This window comes from Nelumbo lutea, chromosome 4, assembly GCF_056320005.1.
Source record: "Nelumbo lutea isolate HS-2025 chromosome 4, American lotus-T2T, whole genome shotgun sequence".
Classification (NCBI taxonomy): domain Eukaryota; kingdom Viridiplantae; phylum Streptophyta; class Magnoliopsida; order Proteales; family Nelumbonaceae; genus Nelumbo; species Nelumbo lutea.
Window position 1 is genome coordinate 34,650,991 of NC_142687.1, and position 23,335 is coordinate 34,674,325.

The 23,335-nt window shown below is 43.8% G+C and overlaps 2 protein-coding genes across 3 annotated transcripts in view; both read left to right on the top strand.

Annotated features, from left to right (window-relative positions):
* LOC148855133 (protection of telomeres protein 1b-like) overlaps positions 1-20,107 on the top strand; it is a 44,199-nt gene extending 24,092 nt beyond the window's left edge. Inside the window, exon 10 of one of the 2 annotated variants that reach the window (XM_088986219.1) lies at positions 15,499-15,872. In XM_088986219.1, the coding sequence (XP_088842345.1) occupies positions 15,499-15,714 (216 nt within the window). In that variant the 3' untranslated portion in view covers positions 15,715-15,872. Of the gene's footprint in view, positions 1-15,498; positions 15,873-19,976 lie in introns of those variants that run through there. The other variant, XM_088986220.1, reaches the window with a different exon arrangement.
* On the top strand, positions 16,930-18,365 carry LOC148855137 (uncharacterized). The gene has a single exon (XM_088986221.1). The coding sequence runs from the start codon at positions 17,146-17,148 to the stop codon at positions 18,151-18,153; it is 1,008 nt and encodes a 335-aa protein (XP_088842347.1). The 5' UTR covers positions 16,930-17,145; the 3' UTR covers positions 18,154-18,365.
* Positions 20,108-23,335: the final 3,228 nt, after the last annotated feature.

Here is a 23,335-nt window from a genome sequence, read left to right on the forward strand (position 1 = left end):
GAGTTAGGACCATACACACCAGTGAGGATCCAGCTGAAGTCATCTTTAATATTAGTGAACAGAACCGAGATTGAGAATTCACCTGTCAATCTCCAAGCCTGAAATTTCATCTTCCTTCCATGCTAGAATGATACCTCCAGCGGAACCTTCAGCTGGAACAACAGTCCATTTTCTACCCCTTATTCCCCATATGGCTTTCATAAGTTTTCTGTAGATGACTTCCTTTTTAGATTCCCGAAGGATTGTTATATCTGGATTTTCTCTCTTCAATGTTTCTTTCACTAAGTTTCTTTTGAGCTGACCTCCCAAACCCCTGACATTCCAACTTAGTATCTTTATTGAGTCACTTTGACAGATTTCCCCTTATTCACCCTATTTCCTTTTGAAATGCTATCCATTAGATCCCATTGAAGCCTTTTTAATTCTTTTTTAGGACCCTTTTTTTTCTGTTCTTCTCCTGGCCCTTTCCAGATTTAGTCACCTCTTTATTAAAGATTCTCTCCTTTTCATCTTCTTTGTTTCTTCTCACAATTCCCAAAGTTCTGGCTATATTGTCAATTCCCAAATTCTCTGTCTCTTTCCTGTCACTGCTTGGTGGAACAACTATCTGAATTGGAAGGATCTGCATTGGGTGGGATGGCAACTCATTTGAACCTGAAAGAGTGGAAGGGGAGAAAAGACAATGAGATGCAGAAGCAGAGCAAGAAAAAGGAGGTTGAAGAGAAGACAGAACCGAATGGGGGGTGGGGGAACTCCCTGAGTGTGATTTATGGTTTTGGTCAGGAAAGGAGGTTGACGAATCTCTCCCATGTCTGCGATCAGGGGGGTCTGATTCTGAAGACATTCCGTAGCCTGGATCGATCAACTGGGTATGCTCGAGAATCTCCACACAACCCCAACTCCCTTTGTCTGCGAACAGGTCTTTTACTCTTTTAAGAGCACTCACGAGGGTTTGGATCTGCTTCAGTAGCGTACGAGCTGAGGTCGTCCTCTGTGTCTTCTTCTTCACTGTCAGATGGCAGGCCGGAGCTCACAGACGGAGTTGGAGCCATGAAAACTTTACCAAGATGTCGGCCTGAACTGGGAGGAGTTTCGGAAACCACCTAACTGATGGTGGGGGTTGCTGGTGGGCTTAAGGTGCTAGATGGGCCGGAAGATTTAAGTGGGCCTTGGGTTTGAGAAGAGCGGCCCAAGTTTTCAAACCGGTTGGGAGTTGGGACAATATTGGCAATCCAGGAATTAGTGGGGGCTTTTGAAATTTGAGACTTTTTAATAAGGGGTTGCGCCTGTCCATTTTCTTCACGTCTTTTGAGCTCCACAAAGCCTTTAGATTTGGAGGAGAGCTCCTGCGCAGATTCACGAGGAGCCACTGTTGACTTTCCGCCTTCTCTGTGCATGCCTTTACTGCGACCAGATGTCTGAGTGACAAAGGTGGAAGTGCCACGTGGAGGAGAGACCTTTGAGCGAGTTGGCTTGGAGAGACCAGAAGGTAACTCGTTTGTCTTCTCCACCTCCACAGAGATGTAGAACCAGGTGTTTCTATCTAGAACTGGGATTGAACGAGGGATGGCATGAACACTGATGGAGCGTGATCTGGCCGGTCTTAGCTGTCAACGATTTCGCCTCTGAGCTGGAGTGACGGGGAGCCTGAAACAGGAAAGATGAGGAACTCCGGGGGGAACCCGGTGAGATAACTCCAAAGCTCAAGTTAGTAATATCTCAAAGGCAAAGTATATACCAGATGGCGCAAAGTTCACATACCTTGTTGTTGGGGGTAGGGGGCCTTTTATAATCACTTCACGCACTCGCTCCGAAGCCCTTGTCAGGTCGGGTATGATTACCTTGCATCTGTCAGTTCGGGTGTCGTCCTTTCTATCGGGACAGAACCATCACTACCTTTTGTCGGAGATGTCTCTATAACTGGAGATGGCGATGTCAGGAGGCGGTGGCAGGTGGCCGTTTGGAGTGCGGCCGTCAAGCGTCAGATCCCAAGTCAGTCGGGTGCGCCGCCCTTGGGTACGGACTTCCTCGGTGTGAGGCATAGTACGATTTGTTTGGTTTTGGTGCCCTGAGGGCGATGTGGTGGAGTGGTGAGCGAGGCGAAGTCTTGAGTTCGGAGATATGTCCTGTTCTGCTAAGGTGCCAGTTCGGTGAGGTGTGTCCCGAACTGCTTCAAGGCAGGCCAGTTTGGTGAGGTGTCTCGAATTGCTTCAAGGCAGGCCAGTTCGGCGAGGTGTGTCCCAAACTGCTTCAAGGCAAGCCAGTTCGGTGAGGTGTCCCGAACTGCTTCAAGGCAGGCCAGTTCGGTGAGGTGTGTTCCGAACTGCTACAAGGTAGGCTAGTTCGGCAAGGTGTATCCCGAACTGTTACAAGGTAGGCTAGTTCGGCGAGGTGTATCCCGGACTTTTACATGCAGGCCAGTTCGGATTACTGTCTGGTTTGAGGCCAAGGGTGAGTTCGGGCCCCTAGTAGGGAGTTCGGACCGCTGGTTTCTCCCCTGGTGCTTGCGCCTTAGGCGTGCTTTTGTGCCGAGCTGTTGCCTTCGCCACGTGTTGCATAACTGTGAGGTCGGGCCAAATCTTCCTTTATCATTTGCCCCTCACTCCTTGCGCCAAGGGTCTTGCCCTGGTGCGGGGAGTTTTGCGAGGTGGTAGGTGGATTTGTCCCGTTCTTTGAATCTTGATTGCGCGAGGTGCTTTTGCCAGGATTCTTCGGTTTTCTGGAGCGTCCGAGAAGGCGGGAGACGTGCCTACTGCTCATAAATGTTGAATGACGTGGCAGCGCGCGTTTATTTCAAATTTCAAATAATCGCGCCGCTGGGATGTGACAATGGGTCTTTCAATTTTGAAAAAAGCGCGCCACTGCCAGTTTTGAAGGGACATGCGCTGGCGGTTTTGTCAGTTGCAGTGAGGCGTGCAACGCGTTGTTAGTTTCGGAAAGACGTGCGCCGGCGCGACGTCGGTTTCAAAAGACGTGCACTGACGTTTCGCTCTTTTCGGAAAGACGTGTGCCAATCACGTCTCGATCTCAGGGGACGTGCGGTCAGCGCGAGTGCGGGCCGTCGAATTGTCTTTGATCTGCACTGTCGATTCTTGGATACTGTAGCTATAAATAGTAGGGGACCCCAGTCGATTTGTCACTTCCTCGGTTTGCCTCTTCAGCTCGTGTCCAACTTTTCAGCTCGCGTCCAGGTTTTTTCAGTTCACGTCTAGGCTAGTTACTTAGCCTTCAAGGTTTTTTGGCTTGTTTCCGTCTCCGGAGCCTTCAAAACTTCCTTCCGGTGAGTACCTTACTGAATCCATTTCCTCGATGTCTAGCTTTGATAGCTCAGACGACTCTTCAAGTAGGACTGATGTAGGTTCTACAAACCTAGCCTTATCCCCCGACTACCTTAGTGATCCTGAGGTGGAACTTGAAGATGACTATGAACCCGTAGGATGCTAGACGGGTTTGGTCCTTTGACCATGATGCCCGAGGGGCTCCAATCTATACTTATGTCTTACAATCTGCCCGGGGGGGTATACATATTTCATTCCTTCGGGTAGCTTTCCCTGGGAACACGGTCCTGATGAGATCGTGATTTTTCGAGAGTAGCTCGTTGCGGGGTTGCGACTGCCTTTCCACCCTCTTCTCGTCGAAGTCATAAACCACTTCGGTGTTACCATTGGCCAACTTCATTCGAACTCTATTCGGAACCTGGTGGGGACAGTCTCCCTTTTTTGTGAGCAAAATTTTCCTTTAGACTTGGAGATATTCTCCTCCATCTTAATACTTAAGAAACAAGCGGGTTCTTTTCCTGGGGGAAGACGAGCGTATTACCTGTCTCCTCACCCTAGCTTTAAGCTTCTGCACGAACTTCCCAATGTCCCGGTGTGCGAAGTGCACAAGGGGGTGGCCCTTTCAGACCGAGTGGGGTGAGGTCGCTTTGATTCTGGTGTCACTCTCGATAAGGAGACGGTAAAGGGCCTCCGACAATGGGCACGACAAGGTTTAAAGTGCCACCAGTACTTGACGGAGGCCAAGCTTATTGTGGCCGGCCTGAGTTCGGGTAGGTTTCTTAGCTCAGGTTTCTTGTTTGCTTTGTTCTCTTGTTCTTTTCTGATGCCGAACTCGTTTCTGCAGGTGTGATGGACGCGAAGAGAACTCGTGGGGGGCGCCTGCTCCAAGGCATGAAGAGGAAGCGGGTCGCCAAGCGAACTCATACCGAGCTGCCCTCGGATGAGGAGCCTCAAGTTCTAGGCCACACGTCGGAGGATTTGCCCAGGGAGCCCGAGGTGACTCCACCGATGCATGAAGCGGCCGGGGTGCCTTACGCTGAGACCACTCACACGGGTGCTCCTGCTTACTCCAGCACTCCTGCTCACTCTGGGTCCGCTCATACGCGAGTTGGACCCTCAGGTTCGGGAGCTCAAGGGGAGTTCAGGAGCGTGTTGACGCCAAACTACGCTCTTCAGAAGAGTAGGGAGGCTACTTTCCCCGAGTAGATCGCGACGTGGACCGATCTTCCTTTGAATCAGGTCGCCTGCCGCGCGGTAACACACGCTATGGTGGTAAGTTAGATTTCGTCTACCTTCTTCATTTTCTATCGCTTTTGCTGTTGTTGCTCACTTGTTTATTTTGGTAGGTGAATTCTTCTATTCACGCCTTAGCAGCCCAAGTGGAGAGGAGCTTGCGACAGGCGCGAGCTGCTGAGGCGGCTGCTCATGCTGCCGAGGAGGCCTTCCGTGCCGCCGAGGCGAATACCCGAGCTGCTAAGGTAGCCGCTTATGCAGCCGAGGAGGCTGCTCGCGTCGCTATGGCCAGGCAGGCGATGTCTCAGCGGGATGCCGAGGCAATGGGGGTAGTCGCCAAGCACATGGTGGACTTGAGGTTGGATCTACAACATCAGGTCGAATATCTTCTAGAGGACATCAGGGAGAAAACATAGATTTTCTCCCAAGGCATTGAAGACGCCAAGAAGAAGGCCGTTGAAGACTACATTGCCTCTCCGCGTTTTGATGACCTGATGGTGGATTCTTACAGAAGGGGATTGAAGCTGAGTCGGTGGATGATTCGGTACACGTACCCCGACCTCAATGTTAGCGCTATATCCACTTCGTGTATAACTCAGGAGATGGCTAATGCTGCCGATGGCAAGCCGGATTCTGAAGGAGAGGCAGGGCCTTCGGGTGTTGGAGTTTTTGAAAGAAGGGTAGGTAAGAGAGATTTAGAGGGAGGCTTTTAGAAGCGTTCCCACAGACGATGCCAATTGATGGAGCGCGATCCGACCGGTCTTAGCTGTCAACGATTTCGCCTCTGAGCTGGAGCGACGGGGAGTCTGAAACAGGAAAGATGAGGAACTTTGGGGGGAACCCGGTGAGATAACTCCGAAGCTCAAATTAGTAATCTCTCAAAGGCAAAGTATAGACCAGATGGCGCAAAGTTCACATACCTTGTTGTTGGGGGTAGGGGGCCTTTTATAATCACTTCGCGCGCTTGCTCCGAATCCCTTGTCAGGTCGGGTATGATTACCCTTGCATCTGTCAGTTTGGGTGTCGTCCTTTCTGCCGGGACAGAACCGTCACTGCCTTTTGTCGGAGCTGTCTCTATAACTGGAGATGGCGGTGTCAGGAGGCGGTGGTAGGTGGTCGTTTGGAGTGCGGCCGTCGAGCGTCAGATCCCAAGTCAGCCGGGTGCGCCACCCTTGGGTACGGACTTCCTCGGTGTCAGGCATAGTACGGTTTGTTTGGTTTTGGTGCCCTGAGGGCGATGTGGTGGAGTGGTGAGCGAGGCGAAGTCTTGAGTTCGGAGATATGTCCTGTTCTGCTAAGGTAGGCCAGTTCGGTGAGGTGTGTCCCGAACTGCTTCAAGGCAGGCCAGTTTGGTGAGGTGTCCCAAACTGCTTCAAGGCAGGTCAGCTCAGCGAGGTGTGTCCCGAACTACTTCAAGGCAGGCCAGCAAATGCTATTGTCAGCCAGTAGAAAAAAATCAGCTACCAAGGCTTCCTTGTTTGTTGCCACATTGTACAACGCTGGAAACAACTCTTTAAGAGTGCTGTCACCATTCCAGGAATCTAACCAGAATCTGAGCCTTCTATCATCTCCAATTTTGTGGGTAATGCTTCTGCTGAAATGTGTGGAAGCTTTACAAATTCCTCTCCACACACCACGGCCATAAGTCAAAAGGGGTAATCCAGCATCCCAACCATTGCTTCCTAACCCATATTTCTCAGCTATGATCTTCCTCCAAGGCTCCAAAGGCTATCTGGTTCAGCAAACATATTCCATCATGAATGTGTTTGGTATGGATAAAGGTTCCCTGGTGCATGGAGATCAGAAGGTCTCACATTCCTTAGCCTTGTAGCTGGGATTTTTGCCATGATTTTGTAGACACTGCTGATCAAACTGATTGGCCTGAAGCCCTTCAGCTCTTTAGCTCCCACTTTTCTTTGGAATGAATGATATAAAAGTTGCATTCAGGCTTTTTTCTAGGGCAACAAAATCATGAAATTCTTCAAGCACCCTTAAAAAAGTCACCTTTAATAAGCTCCCAACATTTCCAATAAAATAGAATAGTGGAACTGTTGGGTCCAAGGGCTTTTTCCCCTTCCATATCATCTAAAACTTTCTTTACCTCTTCCTCTCAAAAGGGTTTCTCTCGTTTGATAAATCTGAAAATTCAGATCTGAAAAATTAAAAAGATATTAAATGTGTTTGAAATCTGAAAAGAGGCATAGTTGCTTTTCTACTTTTTAGAAGATCTGAATCCATAAGTTTGTTTGTGTTGGATCAACCCTTTACCATCTGAAATTTACTGATTTTACTATTTTAACCCTAAAACATACAATTTGGAAATGTTGAATTCAATTTACATTATCTCATAATTTTTTTCAACCTCAAAATATTGAAACTGTTAGCGTAGGGGTATTTCTGTCTTTATACCTAGATTAATGTGCTGATTTGTAAGGGTGTGTTGGAACAAGTGCTCTTAACTTAAGTAAGGGCACATAGATCTTTTCAGTTATGTTTTAATAATAATATAAATACTTCCTGGCCGACTAGGAGAAGTCAAGTTGACTCTTTCAGTTCGAACCAGAATTCTTTCTTCACTCTTTCTTTCTCTTTTTCACCTTTCTTCTACATAATCGATCTCAGACAGGTAGAACTCTAAGGTAGACTTGAATTATTCTAACATGGTATTAGAGCAACTTGAATTTGCCTAGATTTCTGCTTGCCTAGGTTTCTATTCTCTGCGCACCCTATCTAGGGTTTTTTTCCTTTTTTTTTCTGTGTTCGATTGGAGATAAGGGAAATGGCTGAAAAGGAGTGATCACCCTCTTCTCTTGGAGGTTTCTATACTTTTAGTCTGGTTGTATGTGGTCGGTTGCTGTGATTTCTGAGATCGCTCTCTCCTAGTAGAGGAAAAATAGAGAGCCGAACTGTGTGTGCAGTGGCTGTCATGTGTGGATTGATTTCCTGCTCGTATGGGTGTTACTTTAGTGATAAGGTAAGGGATTTCAGTGCTTGATATCTGTTATGGATTAAATAGGAAGTGTGTTTCAGACCATATGCTAGGGTTTCGGACAGTAATGTGCTAGGGTTTATGCTGGTTTCTTTGTGCATTTTGAAGGAAGAGATGATCAAATAGTGGTGAGATTTCAGGTAGTTGTAGGAGTAGGGTTTGTGGTGTGAGCACACTTTTCAGCAACAATAAGTGCTGAAATCAGTGTGACAGGTGTGATGTAGGGTTTGTGGTGTAAAGATCACACATTCCAGCAACAATAAGTGCTGCAATCAGTGTGACAGGTGTGACGTAGTGGTGTGTAGTGTGCATATCTCAGTGATAATAGAATTCAGCAAGTGTGCAGAATCGGTGATAACATAATGGGAGATAATAATGATTATAAACCTAGTGTGATGGTGCCTACAGACTACTTGAATGTTCAGATGACCTTCATTAAATTAAATGGAGAGAATTATGTGCCTTGGGCTAAATCCGTTGAAGTCTTTTTAAAGGCAAAGAAGAAGGTAAAACACATCAGAGAGGAGAAACCCTCATCTGACTCTCACGAGTATGAAGACTGGGAGCAAGAGGATGCTTAGATCATCACATGGTTGTGGAACAGTATGGAACCTGGGATTAGTGTGAACTTCATGTTTCTTGATACTGCCAAAGATGTGTGGGACCATGCGAAGAAATTGTATTCGGGGCAGGACAATACAACCAGAGTTATATCAGCTTTATCAAGAGTACTTTAACTTGTAACAGGGCAATCAGAGTCTTGAGGAGTACTATGCCAACATGAGGAACATACGTAATAAGTTGAATGTCTATCATATTCTCATTTTTGATGTCAAGATTCAACAATAACAGAGAGCAGCTTGATGTGACTAGATTTTTGGTGGGACTAAAGTCTGAATATGAACCAGTACGGGCTCAGATATTAGGAGGATTAGCTCTTCCGCCCCTAGAAGAGGTATTTGCTCGACTTTGGAGGATTTCTATCGGATCTACTAAGAACTCTAATATCTCAGATCAATCTGCCTTTGCTGCATCGAGAGGCCGTGGTGTGAGAGGTGGAGCTAGGGGAGCTCAGTCTGGCCGTCGTGGTGGTAGTGGTTCTCCGTATGGCTGAAGTGGCAATGGTGGGTCTACTCATAATCGTGGTGGTGGTCGTACTGGGGGCAGAGATTCAGGGGGAGCCCGTGATAAAGGACGTAGCTCAGGCCCGAGGAAGTGCACTCATTGTGGTATGGATGGACATACCATCAACTATTGTTATAGTCTACATGGTCCTCCCTTAACCTAGGCCAATCATGCCGCGACTGGTGACTCAAGTTCCAGCTTTAGATAGGAGAATCATTCATCTGATCAGATGCCTCTTACATCCACAGATGGTCCCATGAAGGAGATGGTGAGTGTTCCCCGTGATGAATATGAGAGGTTTATCCAATCACAGTAGAACATGACGATTTTTGCTCACTCAGGTATGGCTTGTCTGACATCTACACCCAATCCCTGGATCATTGATTCTGGAGCCTCCGATCACACGACTGGAACTCCAGGTGTGTTTTCCTCCTTATCTCATTGCTCAACATCACAATTTGTCACCCTTGCTAATGGTTCTATAGGTTTTCAAGACTGTTATTCAGTCTTGACCACTAAGAGATTTCAGGTTCGATGAGAAGAGAAAGTGAAGAAGTAGAAGAAAGAGTGGTGAAAGAGCAGTAGAACACAGATTTTGAGGAGAAGAACAGAATGTCAATATTCTGCCCTGCCACTTTAAGTTAATATATATAGGTTATGCTAGTTACATGAAAGGACATATCTGCCCTTGGTGTTTACATCATAACTGTTAACAAATAACAACCAATATAAAACTGAAACTAGAAATAACAGAATAGAAAAATAACCACAGCTGTGACTAGATACATTCTACCCTACGAACAGAGTGGGACCACAGCTATGGGGCCCACTTCAATGTTCTCTATACTCCCCCTCAAGTTGGGAGTATATGTTCATCATTCCCAACTTGGATAGATCCGCCTCTAGCTTCTTTCTTGATACGGCTTTAGTAAGATGTCTACTAGTTGCATACTGGATGTGATATAAGGGAGGCATACTTCTTGAGATGAGACCCTTTCTCGCACAAAATGGCGGTCAATTTCAATGTTTTTGGTTCTGTCATGCTATACTAGATTATGTGCTATATTAATGGCGGCTTGATTATCCCAGTACAACATCAGGGGCTTCTCATACTCAATACCCAACTCTTCAAGTAGAGATCTTAGCCATAGGATTTCAGCCACTCCATTGGCCATTGACCTGTATTCTGCTTCAACACTTGATCGGGAGACGACACTTCGTTTCTTACTTCTCTAGGAGACAAGGTTTCCTCCCACAAAGGCACAATATCCTGAGTTAGACCTTCTGCATCAACACTCCCTACCCAATCTGCATCAGTATAGAACTCCACCTTCATTTGATTGTTGTTCTTGAAAAGTATACCCCTACTTGGGCATCTCTTCAAGTAGGCTAAGATTCTTTCTGCCGCAAGATGTGTGGTTCTAGGAGAATGCATGTACTGGTTGAACACTAACAGCATAAGTAATATCTGGCCGAGTGAGGCAGATATATAAGAGCTTTCCTACCAGTTGCTAGAACATAACTTTGTCTTCAAGAAGCTCCCCACTCTCGACACTAATCCTGTGATTTTGTTCAATTGGTGTATCTGCAGGCTTGACACCTAACTTTCCATTTTCTGCCAACAGGTCTAGGACATATTTCACCTCAAATTCTTGGTGAAGGAGTTGTTTAAGAGACTCAATCTCATGGCTATCATTCTCTGTGACCACAATATCATCAACATATACGGCCAGTAGGGTATGATCTGATTGGGCTTGTACATATCCAAACTTCACAAGTGCTAGTCTGAATCTATCGAACCAAGCCCTAGGTGACTGTTTCAAATCATACAAAGCGTTGTTGAGCCGACAAACCTTCTTACCTATTTTTGCATCATAGAATCCAGGAGGCAATCACATGTAAACTTCTTCCTGCAGATCTCCATTTAGAAAGGCATTTTTCACGTCCATTTGGTATAAAGGCCAAGTGTGACTTGCTACAAGGGACAATAGAACTCGAATAGTAGTCATCTTGGCTATCGGTGCAAATATCTCCAAGTAATCTATGCCATAAGTCTGTGTAAACCCTCTTGCAACTAACTGAGCTTTATACCTCTCAATAGATCCATCTGCATTATGCTTCATCGTAAATACCCATCTGCATCTAACTGGTTTCTTTCCTTTTGGCAAATCAACTATCTCCCAGGTGTTGTTTTTCAATAGGGCATCCATCTCAACTTGCATTGCATCTTTCCATTCAGGGATGGATAGAGTTTCTTGCACTGTTCTTGGAATAGGGACATTGGAAATGGAGCTAAGGTAGGACCTGTAGGTAGGAGATAGGCGATCATAGGATAAAAAATGGGAAATACAGTGGGCCGTGGATGTGGTACAATGTCGTTTCTCTTTACGGACTGCAATTGGAAGGTCAATATCATCTGTAGGGGAAGTCTTTGTGGGCTTTGGGACTAAAGTATCTGAACCTGGAGATGTAGATGAGATTGGAGCTAGTCTGGACTGTTGATGATCAGGATCAACCTGCCTGCACCGCCTGTGATAAACCCTCAACTCCTGATCCCTTTGACCACCCTCACCATTGCAACTTTCCCTCAACTTCTGATCCCTTTGACCACCCTCACCATTGTAGTTTTCCCTCAACTCCTTATCCCTCTGACCACTCTCACCATTGCAACTCTCATCACCCAATGGAATAGGTAAAGGAACTGCCCCACTCTCATTACTCTCCCCCTGAAGACAAGAACTCAAACCCCCACTCTCACTACTCTCCCCCTGAGGGGCAACCCGAGGATAATAGGGTGTCCCCTCAAAGAAAGTGACATCCATGGAGACAAACTTCATTTCGGATACAGGATCATAACAGCAATAACCCTTTTGAGTTTGTGCATAACCAAGGAAGATGCATTTGGAGGCTTTGGGTTCGAACTTGGAGGGATGGGGTCCAAGAAGCTTAACAAAGCAAGTGCAACCAAATGTCTTAAGGGGAATAAAAAGCAAGTCCTTACATGGGTATAGAAGCGAGAAAGGAGATCGCATATCAAAGACCCTGAAAGGGACCCGATTAATAAGGTATACTGCCATGAGGATAGCATCCCCCCAGAAGCGAATAGGGACATTGGAAGTAAACATGAGGCTTCTAGCCACTTCCAAAATGTGCCTATTCTTCCTCTCGGCAACTCCATTCTGTTGAGGTGTATGAGGGCAAGTGCTCTGGTGGATAATCCCATGATGAAGAAGATAAGATGTCAATGATTTAGCAAAGTATTCCTTTGCGTTATCAGATCTGAGAACTTTGATCTTAGAATCAAACTGGGTTATGATCATTTGGTGAAAATTTTGAGTCAGGGAAGGTACATCATCTCGTGAACGCATGAGATAAACCCAAGAAAAATGGGTATGGTCATCAACAAATAACAAAAAGTATCTGTACCCACCCATGGAAGGGATATGATAAGGTCCCCAAACGTCAGTATGCACAATATCAAAAGAATTATCACTCTTTTTATTACTCAATAAATAAGGCTTTCTACAATGCTTAGCAAACTCACAACTTTCACACTGTAGCTGAGACAATTCAATAGACTCAAATAAAGTAGGAAACAAACTCTGTAAAGATCGAAAAGACAAATGATCTAATCGGTTATGCCAAAGCATAACTTGACTCGCACTTTGAGAAACAAAAGACAACTTTTCTACTGACTCTCTTTGACGGAACCGCTCCCTGAGTAGATAGATCCCATTCGTCTCACGACCAGTCCCAATCACATTCTGCGTCTCCAAGTCCTGAAAAACACATTGGTCAAGGAAGAAGGTTACTGAGCAGTTCATATGCTTGGTAATATTATTGACTGAAAGAATGTTAGTATCAAGCTTAGGAACATGCAAAACAGATGATAGGGAGATAGTATCTGAAAGCTTGATGTCACCCTTCCCAGAAATAGGAACCAGGGAGCCATCAGCAATAGACTTATCCCTACCAGAAGACAAATGGTAAGTAGTAAACAGTGAAGGCAAGCTAGTCATGTGATCAGATGCACCTGAGTCTATTACCTAACGAGGTTCAGTAGTACCTAGAGCTGAGGCATGATAGGCTGAAGCTCGAGTACCTGAATGGACGAAGGCAGATGTGACAGGGGTTGATGGAAGATGCGGTGGCTGAGTTGAATTTCCAACTTCCTTTTCTAGCTGTATTAGGGCAGCCCGAACTACACCTAAGGTCTCCAAAGATGTTTCTTTTGTGCTAGTTGAGGATGTTGAATCAATGTTCATGGCTACATGAGCAATGCCCTTCTTGTTTCTTAACTTTACAGGAACCAAGTGGGGATGCCGTTTCCAACATGTCTCTTTTGTATGTTTGGGTTTTTTACAATGTTCACATACTACATCTTTCTTGTCTTCCTTCCTCCTGTCATTCTCTGAATCACCCCCTGATTTTGGTGTAGCCGCTACAAAGGCTGATGTGGGTTGCATCATAACCTTCCTTTTGGTCTCTTCACTGTGTACAAATGAGTAAGCCTGAGAGAGTCACATTGTCTCTAGTCAAAATTTGCTACCTTACAATATCATATTCTGAGTTCAGTCCCGCCAGGAACTCAAACACTCTGTTTGTCTCGATGTGCTTTCTAAGCATCTTTGGGACTCTCCCACTCAAGAGTCTCGATGTGCTACAAATGGGTTGCATCATAACCTTTCTAAGCATCTTTCTAAGCATCATAACCTTTTTGCATGGTGACTTACTCAAGGAGGTCTACATGGAGCAACCTCCAAGGTTTGTTGCTCAGGGGGAGGATGGTAAGGTGTGCAGATTAAGGAAGGCTATATATGGGCTTAAACAGTCTCCTCGAGCATGGTTTAGTAGGTTCAGTGAGGTGGTAAAGAAGTTTGGTATGAAACAATGCAAAGTTGACCATTCTGTATTTAGTCATGACTCTCCGAGAGGAAAAATACTGTTGGTGGTGTATGTAGATGATATTGACAGGATCTAGGTAGGTTGAAATACTTCTTGGGGATAGAGGTAGCGAGATCCAAGTATGGTATTAACCTGTGCCAGAGGAAGTATGTGCTTGATTTGCTGGAAACAAGCTTGTTGGGTGCCAAACTAGTTGAAACACCCATGGACACAAATAACAAGCTAAGCAGTGATATGGGTGAAGTGTTTGAAGACCCTAGCCGATACCAACGACTTGTGGGCAAACTGAACTACCTAACCATTACTAGACCAGACATCTCATTTGCGGTTAGTGTGGTAAGCCAGTTAATGCAACAACCCCTGATTCCTCATTGGGATGCAGTTATGGGAATTGTGAAGTATCTAAAAGGGGCTCTGGGTCGCGGTTTGATATACAAGAGTAGGGGAAAATTTGAAATAGAAGGGTATTCTGATGCTGGTTGGGCCGATTCTATGTTTGATAGGCGGTCTACTATAGGCTATTGCACGTTTCTAGGAGGTAACCTGGTGACATGGAAAAGTAAGAAGCAGACGATTGTGGCAAGAAGTAGTGCAAAAGCAGAAAATAGGGCTATGGCGCATCGCTTGTGAATTAGTGTGGCTAAGGAACCTTCTACAGGAAGTAGGGTATAACATTAACACTCCAATGAAGCTTTATTGTGATAATCAGGCTGCAATTCATATCTCCTCTAATCCAGTGTTTCATGAAAGAACCAAGCACATTGAGGTTGATTGTCACTTTGTGATGGAGAAGGTGCTGAATGGAGAGCTAGACACTACACATGTTAATACAGGAAATTAGTGGGCTGACTTATTTACAAAAGGCTTGAGTCGGGGAAGAGTGGACTACATATGTAACAAGCTGGGAGTATATGATATATACTCACCAACTTGAGGGGGAGTGTTAGCGTAGGGGTATTTCTATCTTTATACCTAGATTAATGTGTTGATCTGTAATGGTGTGTTGGAACAAGTGCTCTTAAGTAAGGACACATAGGTCTTTTCAATTATGTTTTAATAATAATATAAATACTTCCTGGCCGACTGGGAGAAGTCAAGTTGGCTCTTTTAGTTCGAACCAGAATTTTTCTTCTACATAACTGATCTCAGACAGGCAGAACTGTAAGGCAGACCTGAGTTCTAACAGAAACAATAAAAAAATTAATAATTACTAGTTAATAAATGAAATAATTAAAATTAAAAAATAATTAATGATTATAAAAAAATTAAAATAATTAATAATTTAGACAAATACAAATTAAAATAATTTTTAAAAATTAATGAAATAATTAAAAATTACTAGTTAATAAAAATAATTAATAATTAATAAATAACACAAGTAAATTTAATAAAAATAATTAATGTTTAATAAAAATTATTAAAATAATTAATAAATAGAGTTTATAATTAATGATTGATAAAAGTATTATTATTATTCACCGAACCACCACTGCTGCATGTTGCAGCGGTGGTGGTGGTGGTGGGAAGACGGGGGAGAGAGAGAGGGTCGAATGTTTAGGTTTTCTGAGTCTGGGGGTAACAGGGTAACTGGCATCATTTCCAAAATATTGTAAGGATATTTTAGACATTGGGCCGGCTCTGAAATGCATTAAGAGTCGGCCCAAGGTCTATGATTTTTAGATCTGAAAATCAGTTTTAGACCCAGTTTAAGAGGTACAATCAAACAAGGTATGCTTTTATTTTCTTGGCCTGTTGATGTCCAATTTAGGTAAATCATAAGAATGGTGAGACATGCCAAGAGGAAATCATGGTCTGGCAAATGTGAAAAACATGTTTTCTAGTCTGAAAACAGGGGTTTAGGCTGTATCTAGTCCAATCATCTCATGACCCTGAATGGATAATGGCCCTGTTTGAAAACAGAGGTTTCGTGATCTCATTCTTTACTAAGATTGTCTTGATCCATAACAGGAGAAGTTTTTTGAGGGTCATCCCCCAGTTGATGTACTGAAACAAAAGCGAAACAAATTGCTTGGAATATCTGAATGGGATGATGGCACAGAAGATGAGAAAGCTCCTAGGAATCCACCATGGGTGCAGTGCTGCATAAAGTCTTACTACATAGATAAAAGCGATGCATGGGGAAGCAGAAGATACAGGATTTTTGCCACCAGAATGGTGGGATGATACGGAGTTGATAGTTTTGTTTGCCTACTGAAGCTGGTTTTTTGAACAGGTTGTAATATATAGTGCAGGTCCATGATCCAGTCTATAGTTTTGCTTCTGTATTGCCTTGCCAGGCTGTTTGTTTTATGTAAAATGTATCCCAGAGCTTTTTTCTCTCATTCCACGTCGTTTGAGTTTTTGGCACGGTAAGTTCAGCAACTTTTTCTTTTGAGTTTGAGAGCGATTGGGTGCCTGTTTGGGAGGGCTTTCACACGGAAAGCCTAGAAACTAAACTATATTTGGTGAATCCGGAAAGCCCAAGTACGCTTTCCTACGGCCAAGAAATTGACTTCTCGGTGAAGCTGATTTTGGTAGGTTCTTCAAAACAGCTCAGAGCCCGTTTCGTCGGGCTTACACAGTGTGATTGAGTTGTGCTGACTGAGCCGCCGCGTCTGATAAGTCTCATTGTTTTTATCAAATGCGGTTTCAATGGAAAGTTGATTTTTGGGTTCATGTAAGTTATTTCTAGCTTTTCGGATTTTTGTCAAATGGGACTTCACTGCTTTTCTGGGTTTTGATGGCTCATACAACGCCAGAAGCCGCTGTCTGAAAGCCTTCCAATTTTTAAACGGACACTTGGGCTATGTTTGGTTTGAAGGAAAAGGTAGGAAAGGAAGGGAAAAGTATGAAATCTTATACAAAGTTTGTAAAGGTTTTCTTACCTTTCCCTTCTTTTCCCTACTTTTTCCTTCAAACCAAACATAGCCTCAAGTGAAAGTAGCTCAATCACCCGTCGTTCGTGCAAGGAACCAATCGAGGCCCGCCCACACAGTAGAAAATTCTTCTTCGACAGGTCCATGGGAACATTAATTTTGGAAATTGGAATCACAGGTCCAGATTCTTAGCACCTACGGAGAAAGTGAGAAACGTCCTTGGGTCCGAACTTTCTGCCGATCCACACGAAACCTACATTCTGTGGCCCAGATGCATGGGTTCTAATCCAACGGTATGGTCCAGATTGATGGCCCTGAAAACTGCTTAGATAGATGATCACTTCACAGCCATCCTGCCAACGATCCAAAGTAAGATGTGCATCGAACGGCCATAGAACTCCAATATCATCTTTAGGCCGAAACCGAATGGGTCCCACCAAAAAGCCCGCCTGTGAGTCTGTGACCTGTGCCCAACTGCCCCCACATAGGACTAGGAGGAGTATAGGACTCACGAAACGGGTCCGGTCAGGTCAACCACCCCCAGTTTCTAAACAAACAAGCTCGTAGGTTTGTTTAGTTTAATACAAAAACAAGGCAAGCCACCAAACCACCCGCTCACCCCCCTCAACAAGACTCAGACTCAGATCCGAGCGAACTCCATTAACAGAGTGGGTTCGTCCTTCGTCCGTCCCCCCTTTGAACTTTGATCCAACCCCTCTCCCCTTCCTAAAGCCTTATAATGGCTTCCACCCCGACCCCTCAACCTCCACCCCCGCCCATCCCCATCAAAGTTGCCGCTCGCAAGCTCCCCGTCAAGCGAAAAGCCCCCGAAACCCCTTCACCTTTCCCTAACCCTAATCCCCATCTCTCCTCCAAACTCGAAGCCGCCGACGATGACGACGACGTTGACGGCGAGGACATCGAGGCTGAGGACGATCTCCGCCCTCCTCCTTTCAAATTCCACCGCATATGGCCGGAATCCGACGAAATTCGCTTCCTCCAGGGCCTTCTTGATTGCTCGGCCGACGGTCTCACCTTCCCCCGGGATCTCCACCTTTTCTACGACCGCTTCTCCCAGTCCATGCCCCAGCCCTACACAAAGTCTCAGCTTTCGGAGAAGCTTCGCCGTCTGCGGAAGAAGTTTCGTGTGATATCCGCTCGAATTGCCCGTGGCCTTGACGCTTCCCTCCTCACACCTCACGATCGCGCCCTTTTCGATCTTTCGAAGCAGCTCTGGCATCCTGCGTTCGCCTCGTCTTCTCCTTTTCTGTCCAATAACAAGAGGAAACCCCCCGCTAAGGTTAGGGTTACCGCTACCTTATCACCTACCCCTTTGGCGGCTCTTCCTCCTCCCAGCAGCGCCAATGTCAACGATGCCGATAACGAGGAGGATGATGACATTGAGACTAACGGGGTGAATCTGGAGACCCATTCCGCTGGCGGGCACGAAGATGAACCGGAATTGCCGGGCTCCGCGGTTACCGGGAACACCAGCAGAGGTGGGCTTGGTCGTCACGCCGGGAAAACTATCTTGGATGTGTTCGATAGATCACTCAAAGAGGTTCGAATGGTTCTTGTCCGTCAGGGCCTGCTTTATCCGGACGACAGGACGACTCCGGCTGATTCTTCTAAGCAGGACAAGGCTGCTTACTTAACAAAGAGGTGGCGTGAGCAGCGGGCATCCGAGCTGGATGTATTGGCTCGTCGTTTGAGGTTGGTTCTTGAACATGCGATCCGGCAGCAATAAGTTTCTGTCTTGCAAATTTCATGGAAAGATCAAAATGTTGCTCTTTTTTAAATGCTTTTGTTCTTTTAGCTTGCCTTTTCCCCTATTCGTGTAATCTATTTGACCTTTGTTTTCTCCTTCTTTTGTACAATTCATTATAGACAACTTTTTTGGCTTCATTAACATTTCGATGTATTTGTTTATGGAATAAGCGTTAAGAAAATTCATTTTCATTTCTGCGAGTTCATCTTTCCCAATTACCAGTGACCATTTTTTGTTCTGTGTGTGGATTACTTGAACAATTTGAAGTTTTGGAATTTAATTTGTTAGAAATCTGACAAAGAAAGTCAATTTGTAATGAAATGCACTCATCTCATGTAGATCATATGATCAGATCTCAAGGCTGTAGAGATGTGCCAATCAACTTATGGGATTGTCTAATAACTGAAGAATTAATATAATTTCCTATTTTTTCTAAGATTTGTTAATTAAAGAAAGAGCATTGATAAAATTCTGTCTTCTTCTCAAACTTCTCTCTGCTCAGTGGGTAGTTTTATTTAGATTAGTGGGGGTGGATTCATATCTTCTTTCAATGGATTTTGCAGTCACAGCAGGCCGGATGTTACTTCGTTACTTTGAATGCTACTCTTGATAAAACATAACCTCTGTCATGTTCTTATCTGTCTGGCCCATGTGAGGATAATAGAGTGAGAAATATGAGAGACTACTAGTTTAGATCCTATCCACTCTCCTTCACAGCCTGGTCAATACAAGTAGAGAAAATATGGGATCCAAATACATAGGTAGATAAAGCCAAAACCCACTGTTGTGCAGTAAGGAAGAAAGCATGTGTTTGGTTTCGTTTATGTTTATTGAGTAAACGGTGCCACATAAGCGCTCCATCAGCAAAGGCCTCATTAATTGCACCCATACATATAGTTGTTTGCAAAAGCAAATATCAATTTCTGTGTGTCTCTCCAGTTTCAAGAAGCTTCATTTTGGAGCTTCTTGAAATGGGTAGGCGTTTATTGGCATTTTGCTGATGTGGTGTCTGATGGCGCCTATGTGTTATAAATGCTCTCATTAATTGTTTTTCTCGGTTTGAAGCCACACAAGTACAAAACATTTATTCAATAAACGTAAACGGAACTAAACACCCTCTAAATGTGACTCTGTAAATGATCATTAGAATTGCTACTGGAACAGAAAAAGGTTTTGGCATTGAAGATGTTTGCTATCTGCTGTTAAATTATTTAACAGATCAGTGAGGTCCAAAGAGACTGAGAATAGGCACCATTTTAGAGAGAGAAAATCTAGTTTCAGGTTCGGGTTCTTTTTCTTTTTTCGACTTCTGTTTGGTCAACGTCTTCCAAGTTCCAATCACCCTACTCACAAGAAAGATCATGCCCATAGCACTAGCAGAGAGGATAGGAAGAATGAAATCCAATCGATTTTCTTAGAGCTAATTCACAAATATGACATGTACGTTGTAACTTTTTGAGTTAGAAAATGGCTTCCCAAGTTGATCATCCAACAAGGAGATTTACTCCATACACTTACATGTCTGAGTGGAAATCAAATCCCCCTCTCACCTCTGAAGAAAAAATCCACATGACTTCACTTTGAATGTGACTTTTAACCAAATCAAACCAAGGAACTGATTAACTAACAATTTTGATATGACTTCAACCTCCAATTCTATTTCATCTTTGACTTTCTGAATGCTGTTTAGATGAAAACCCAACCAAAAATAATTCATCTTAGAGGTCTATAGGTTGCATTTGAATTGTGATGCGGAAATCGAACTGTTTTAACACTGAACTTCGTGAATTTCTGGTTTCCAGCGCTTCAAATCCAGGAACCTGCAGAATGATCTTTCACCGTCTCACGTGGTCTTTTACATTTCCTATTGGGCCACAGCCCCTGAAGGCTCTTCCAATTAAAATCCAGTTTGACCAACTGATGGTGGCTGAGTTGGTAGGATCTCCGATTCGTTGTAGCAGAGACCTGGGTTAAATCTCCCTGCCACCAGGGTTGGGGGTTAAGGGAATGGGATGGGTTAATCCCCGTTGTGTAGCGCATGAAGCAAAAATTAAAGTCCAGTTTGAACATCGCTTTGAGTCTGAGATTAACATCAGTAGATGAGATTGGCCTCATTCTTCACCCTTTTCCAACCTTGTGACCGCACGAATTGCCTCTGACACTAATCTGAGAGTACATATGCGATAATTCGTGTATTTGACCATTTGGGCATGTTCTCAAATGATTAATCCGAATCTTGAAGCGGATTGGGTTGGGTTAACGGTCAACCCAACCCAACTGCAGAGGTTCAAACCTTGGGTTTGGGCCTGGCCCAATCCAAGCTTAAGCCCAATATCAATCCAGGCCCAACCCGATCTTAACCCAATACAACTTTTAAGTTGGGCTCGGCCAGGATGGGTTAGTTGGACTTGTGTGGGTTGCTTGATTTGATTTGAAAGAATTTATGTATATATTTTTAGTCATTTTTTATTAACCTTTATATTTAAGGGTAGATTGATTTAAAATATGTACAAACTTTCATTTACAAATGTATATATAATATATTTTTATATAAATATAATATACATATGTATGTATTTGTCTGAATAAGCTTGGATTGGGCCGGGATCAGGCTGCCCAAGAGTTAAAGACCTCAATCCATGCTCAACTCAAGTTCAGGGGGCATTTTTTTTTGGTTTTTGAGAGGGGGGAAAGTTGGTCAATGGGATTTTAGTTCCGATTGACCAAGAACCCCATGTTCTTTTTTACAGATTAATGTGGGGATAAGGAAAAGTTTATTTTCCTACGTATCACTTAAAGCTATGTTTGGTTTGAAGGAAAATGTAGGAAAAGGAAGGGAAAGGGAAAAGCTATGTTTATTTTGTATACGTTTTCTTGCCTTTCCCCTCCTTTCCCTACCTTTTCCTTCAAACCAAACATAGCCTAAAGGTGGGTAAATAACTTTCCCACATGGGGGGGGGGGGGGAGTTTCAAACACTTGAGTGGGACAAAAATGCCCCCTTTTAATAATGGATTTTTATGGCTAAAATGGCCATTTCCTTTTTTACTTGGGAAATAAAATAACAAGGGTTTTGAAAAAAAAAAAAACTTACCTAGGTAATTGCATTTACCTAGGTAAGTAACTTACCGAAAAGTGAATAGGGCCTTAGATCAGGTCTAAGCTTTTTGGCCTATCACAGTGCTAAAACTCATGCCTAATCTTTTCTTTTTTTTGAAGGGAAGGGCTACACGACGTGGGTAGCCCATCCCCCAACCCAGTTGTAAGCGGGGTTCGATCCCAAGTCTCTACTATGACCGGTAGGAGCCAACCAGCTGATTGGCACCTTGCAACTTAGGCCTAATCTGTATAAAAACTTGGTTTGAATTGGGTCATATTTAGGCTGGGCCAGTCCAAGTTGCAGCCTAATTAGAACATGAAGCAATCAATTGTGCAAATTTAAGATAATTACGAAAATTGCACTTAAGGCTCAATTTGGAAGAAGTATTGATACAAATGTATAGTGTGTAAAACCTTGTTTTTATATGTATTTGTACATAATCATATTTATACTATTTCCAAATGGAGCCTAATTTCCAAATTCTTGAGCCGCAACAGGCCTTGAGACCTACAGTTCAATTTTGTGCATCGGTCTTAACAAGAGATTTATAGGGCAAAAAGAAAAGAGCGCAATTGTCTTGACTTGAAAGGATAAAGTACGTAGGGATGGCAATTTTCCCCATCCCCGATGGGTACCCGAGCTCCTTGACCCAACGGGGTCGGGGATGGGGGGTACTTTGGTAGGGTCAGGGTCAGAGATGGGGCTACCCCTAAATCCCCGATCAGGGACGGGGATGGGAAATGCAATCCTCGCCCCACCCTATCCCCGATTAATATATATAATCATATAATATAATATAATATAATATAATATAATATAATTATATATATTATATATTGTAATAATTATTATTCATTTTTTAAAAGATTAAAAATTAAAAAACACTTAAACAGTAAAAGGCTTGCCAGTTCGTCTTCGTCTTCGATAGAACCTTAGGTTTCTCTTCCTTTGTCAGTTTGTCTTCATCGCCAATTCATCGACTGTCGTCGCTGACTATCGCCACTCACCCATCGCCGTCGGACATTGGACAGAGGACAGTGATACTCGAGTCTTGACAGAGGACAGAGAAAATATACTAAAAGGAGAGTTTTAGTTCTTTAATCTTCCTTCAACTTTCGTCATCATCGCTGACCGTCATCACCATCACCTCACCCTTCAGATTCTCTCTCATTGCCGACCTCAGCTCTCACAACGGCCATCTCCCTCTCTTTCTCTCTTTCTCTCTCTCAAACTCTCATTCTCAGTCTCTTAGAGACTCAAACTCAGTCTCCAACTTGTTGGGAATTTGGGTCTCCAACAGGGATGAATTCCCCGTCGGAATCGGGGATGAAGGGGGGATTCCTTTCCCCACTAAGGATCGAGAACGGGGATGGGGGGTGATTTGGGGGTCGGGGTCAGGGATGGGGAATATAGTCCCCGCCCAGATGCCATTCCTAGAAGTACGTGTCTTGCCACTTGAGTAAAGCATGAGATTTATTCAGTTTTAGTCTTTTAGATAAACTAACTGGGACAGAGAAAGAAATCATGAATTGAAGCCATGTGCGTTTCGTATTATCATCATGGCCATTTTCCTTTAACATAACAATCAAAAGAAGGAAAAAAAAAAAAAGTTTCAACCCTTTTACATGCTTTCTCACTTCAAAATGGTTCAGCTTTACTTGCAAATTGCAGGTAATCATTGTTTAAAAATTAAAAACTAGAAAGTTTTGGGGGAGATAGTTGAAGTCTTGGATATTTTGATTTGGGATTTTTGGCTCTCACGTATACTTGAACTTTGAGAAAAGTTTTTTTTTTCGACCTAAAGTTCCAAAAATGCTATTTTCGCCCTAAATCTAAAGTGAAAAGGTCTTTTTAAGACAAAAACAAACGCTGTTAAAGACGTAGTTGATATTTACATTAAAATAAATAATAAAACGATAAGGCCCGCATGTGGTACTATTTAAGCAAAAAAAATTTTGAAAAATTACATGTGGATTCCACATAAGAGAAAATTTTTAAACTCCCTTGTGGTTTAGTTAATTGACTAATAATTATAACCTCACTGTTAACATATTATCTTGAAA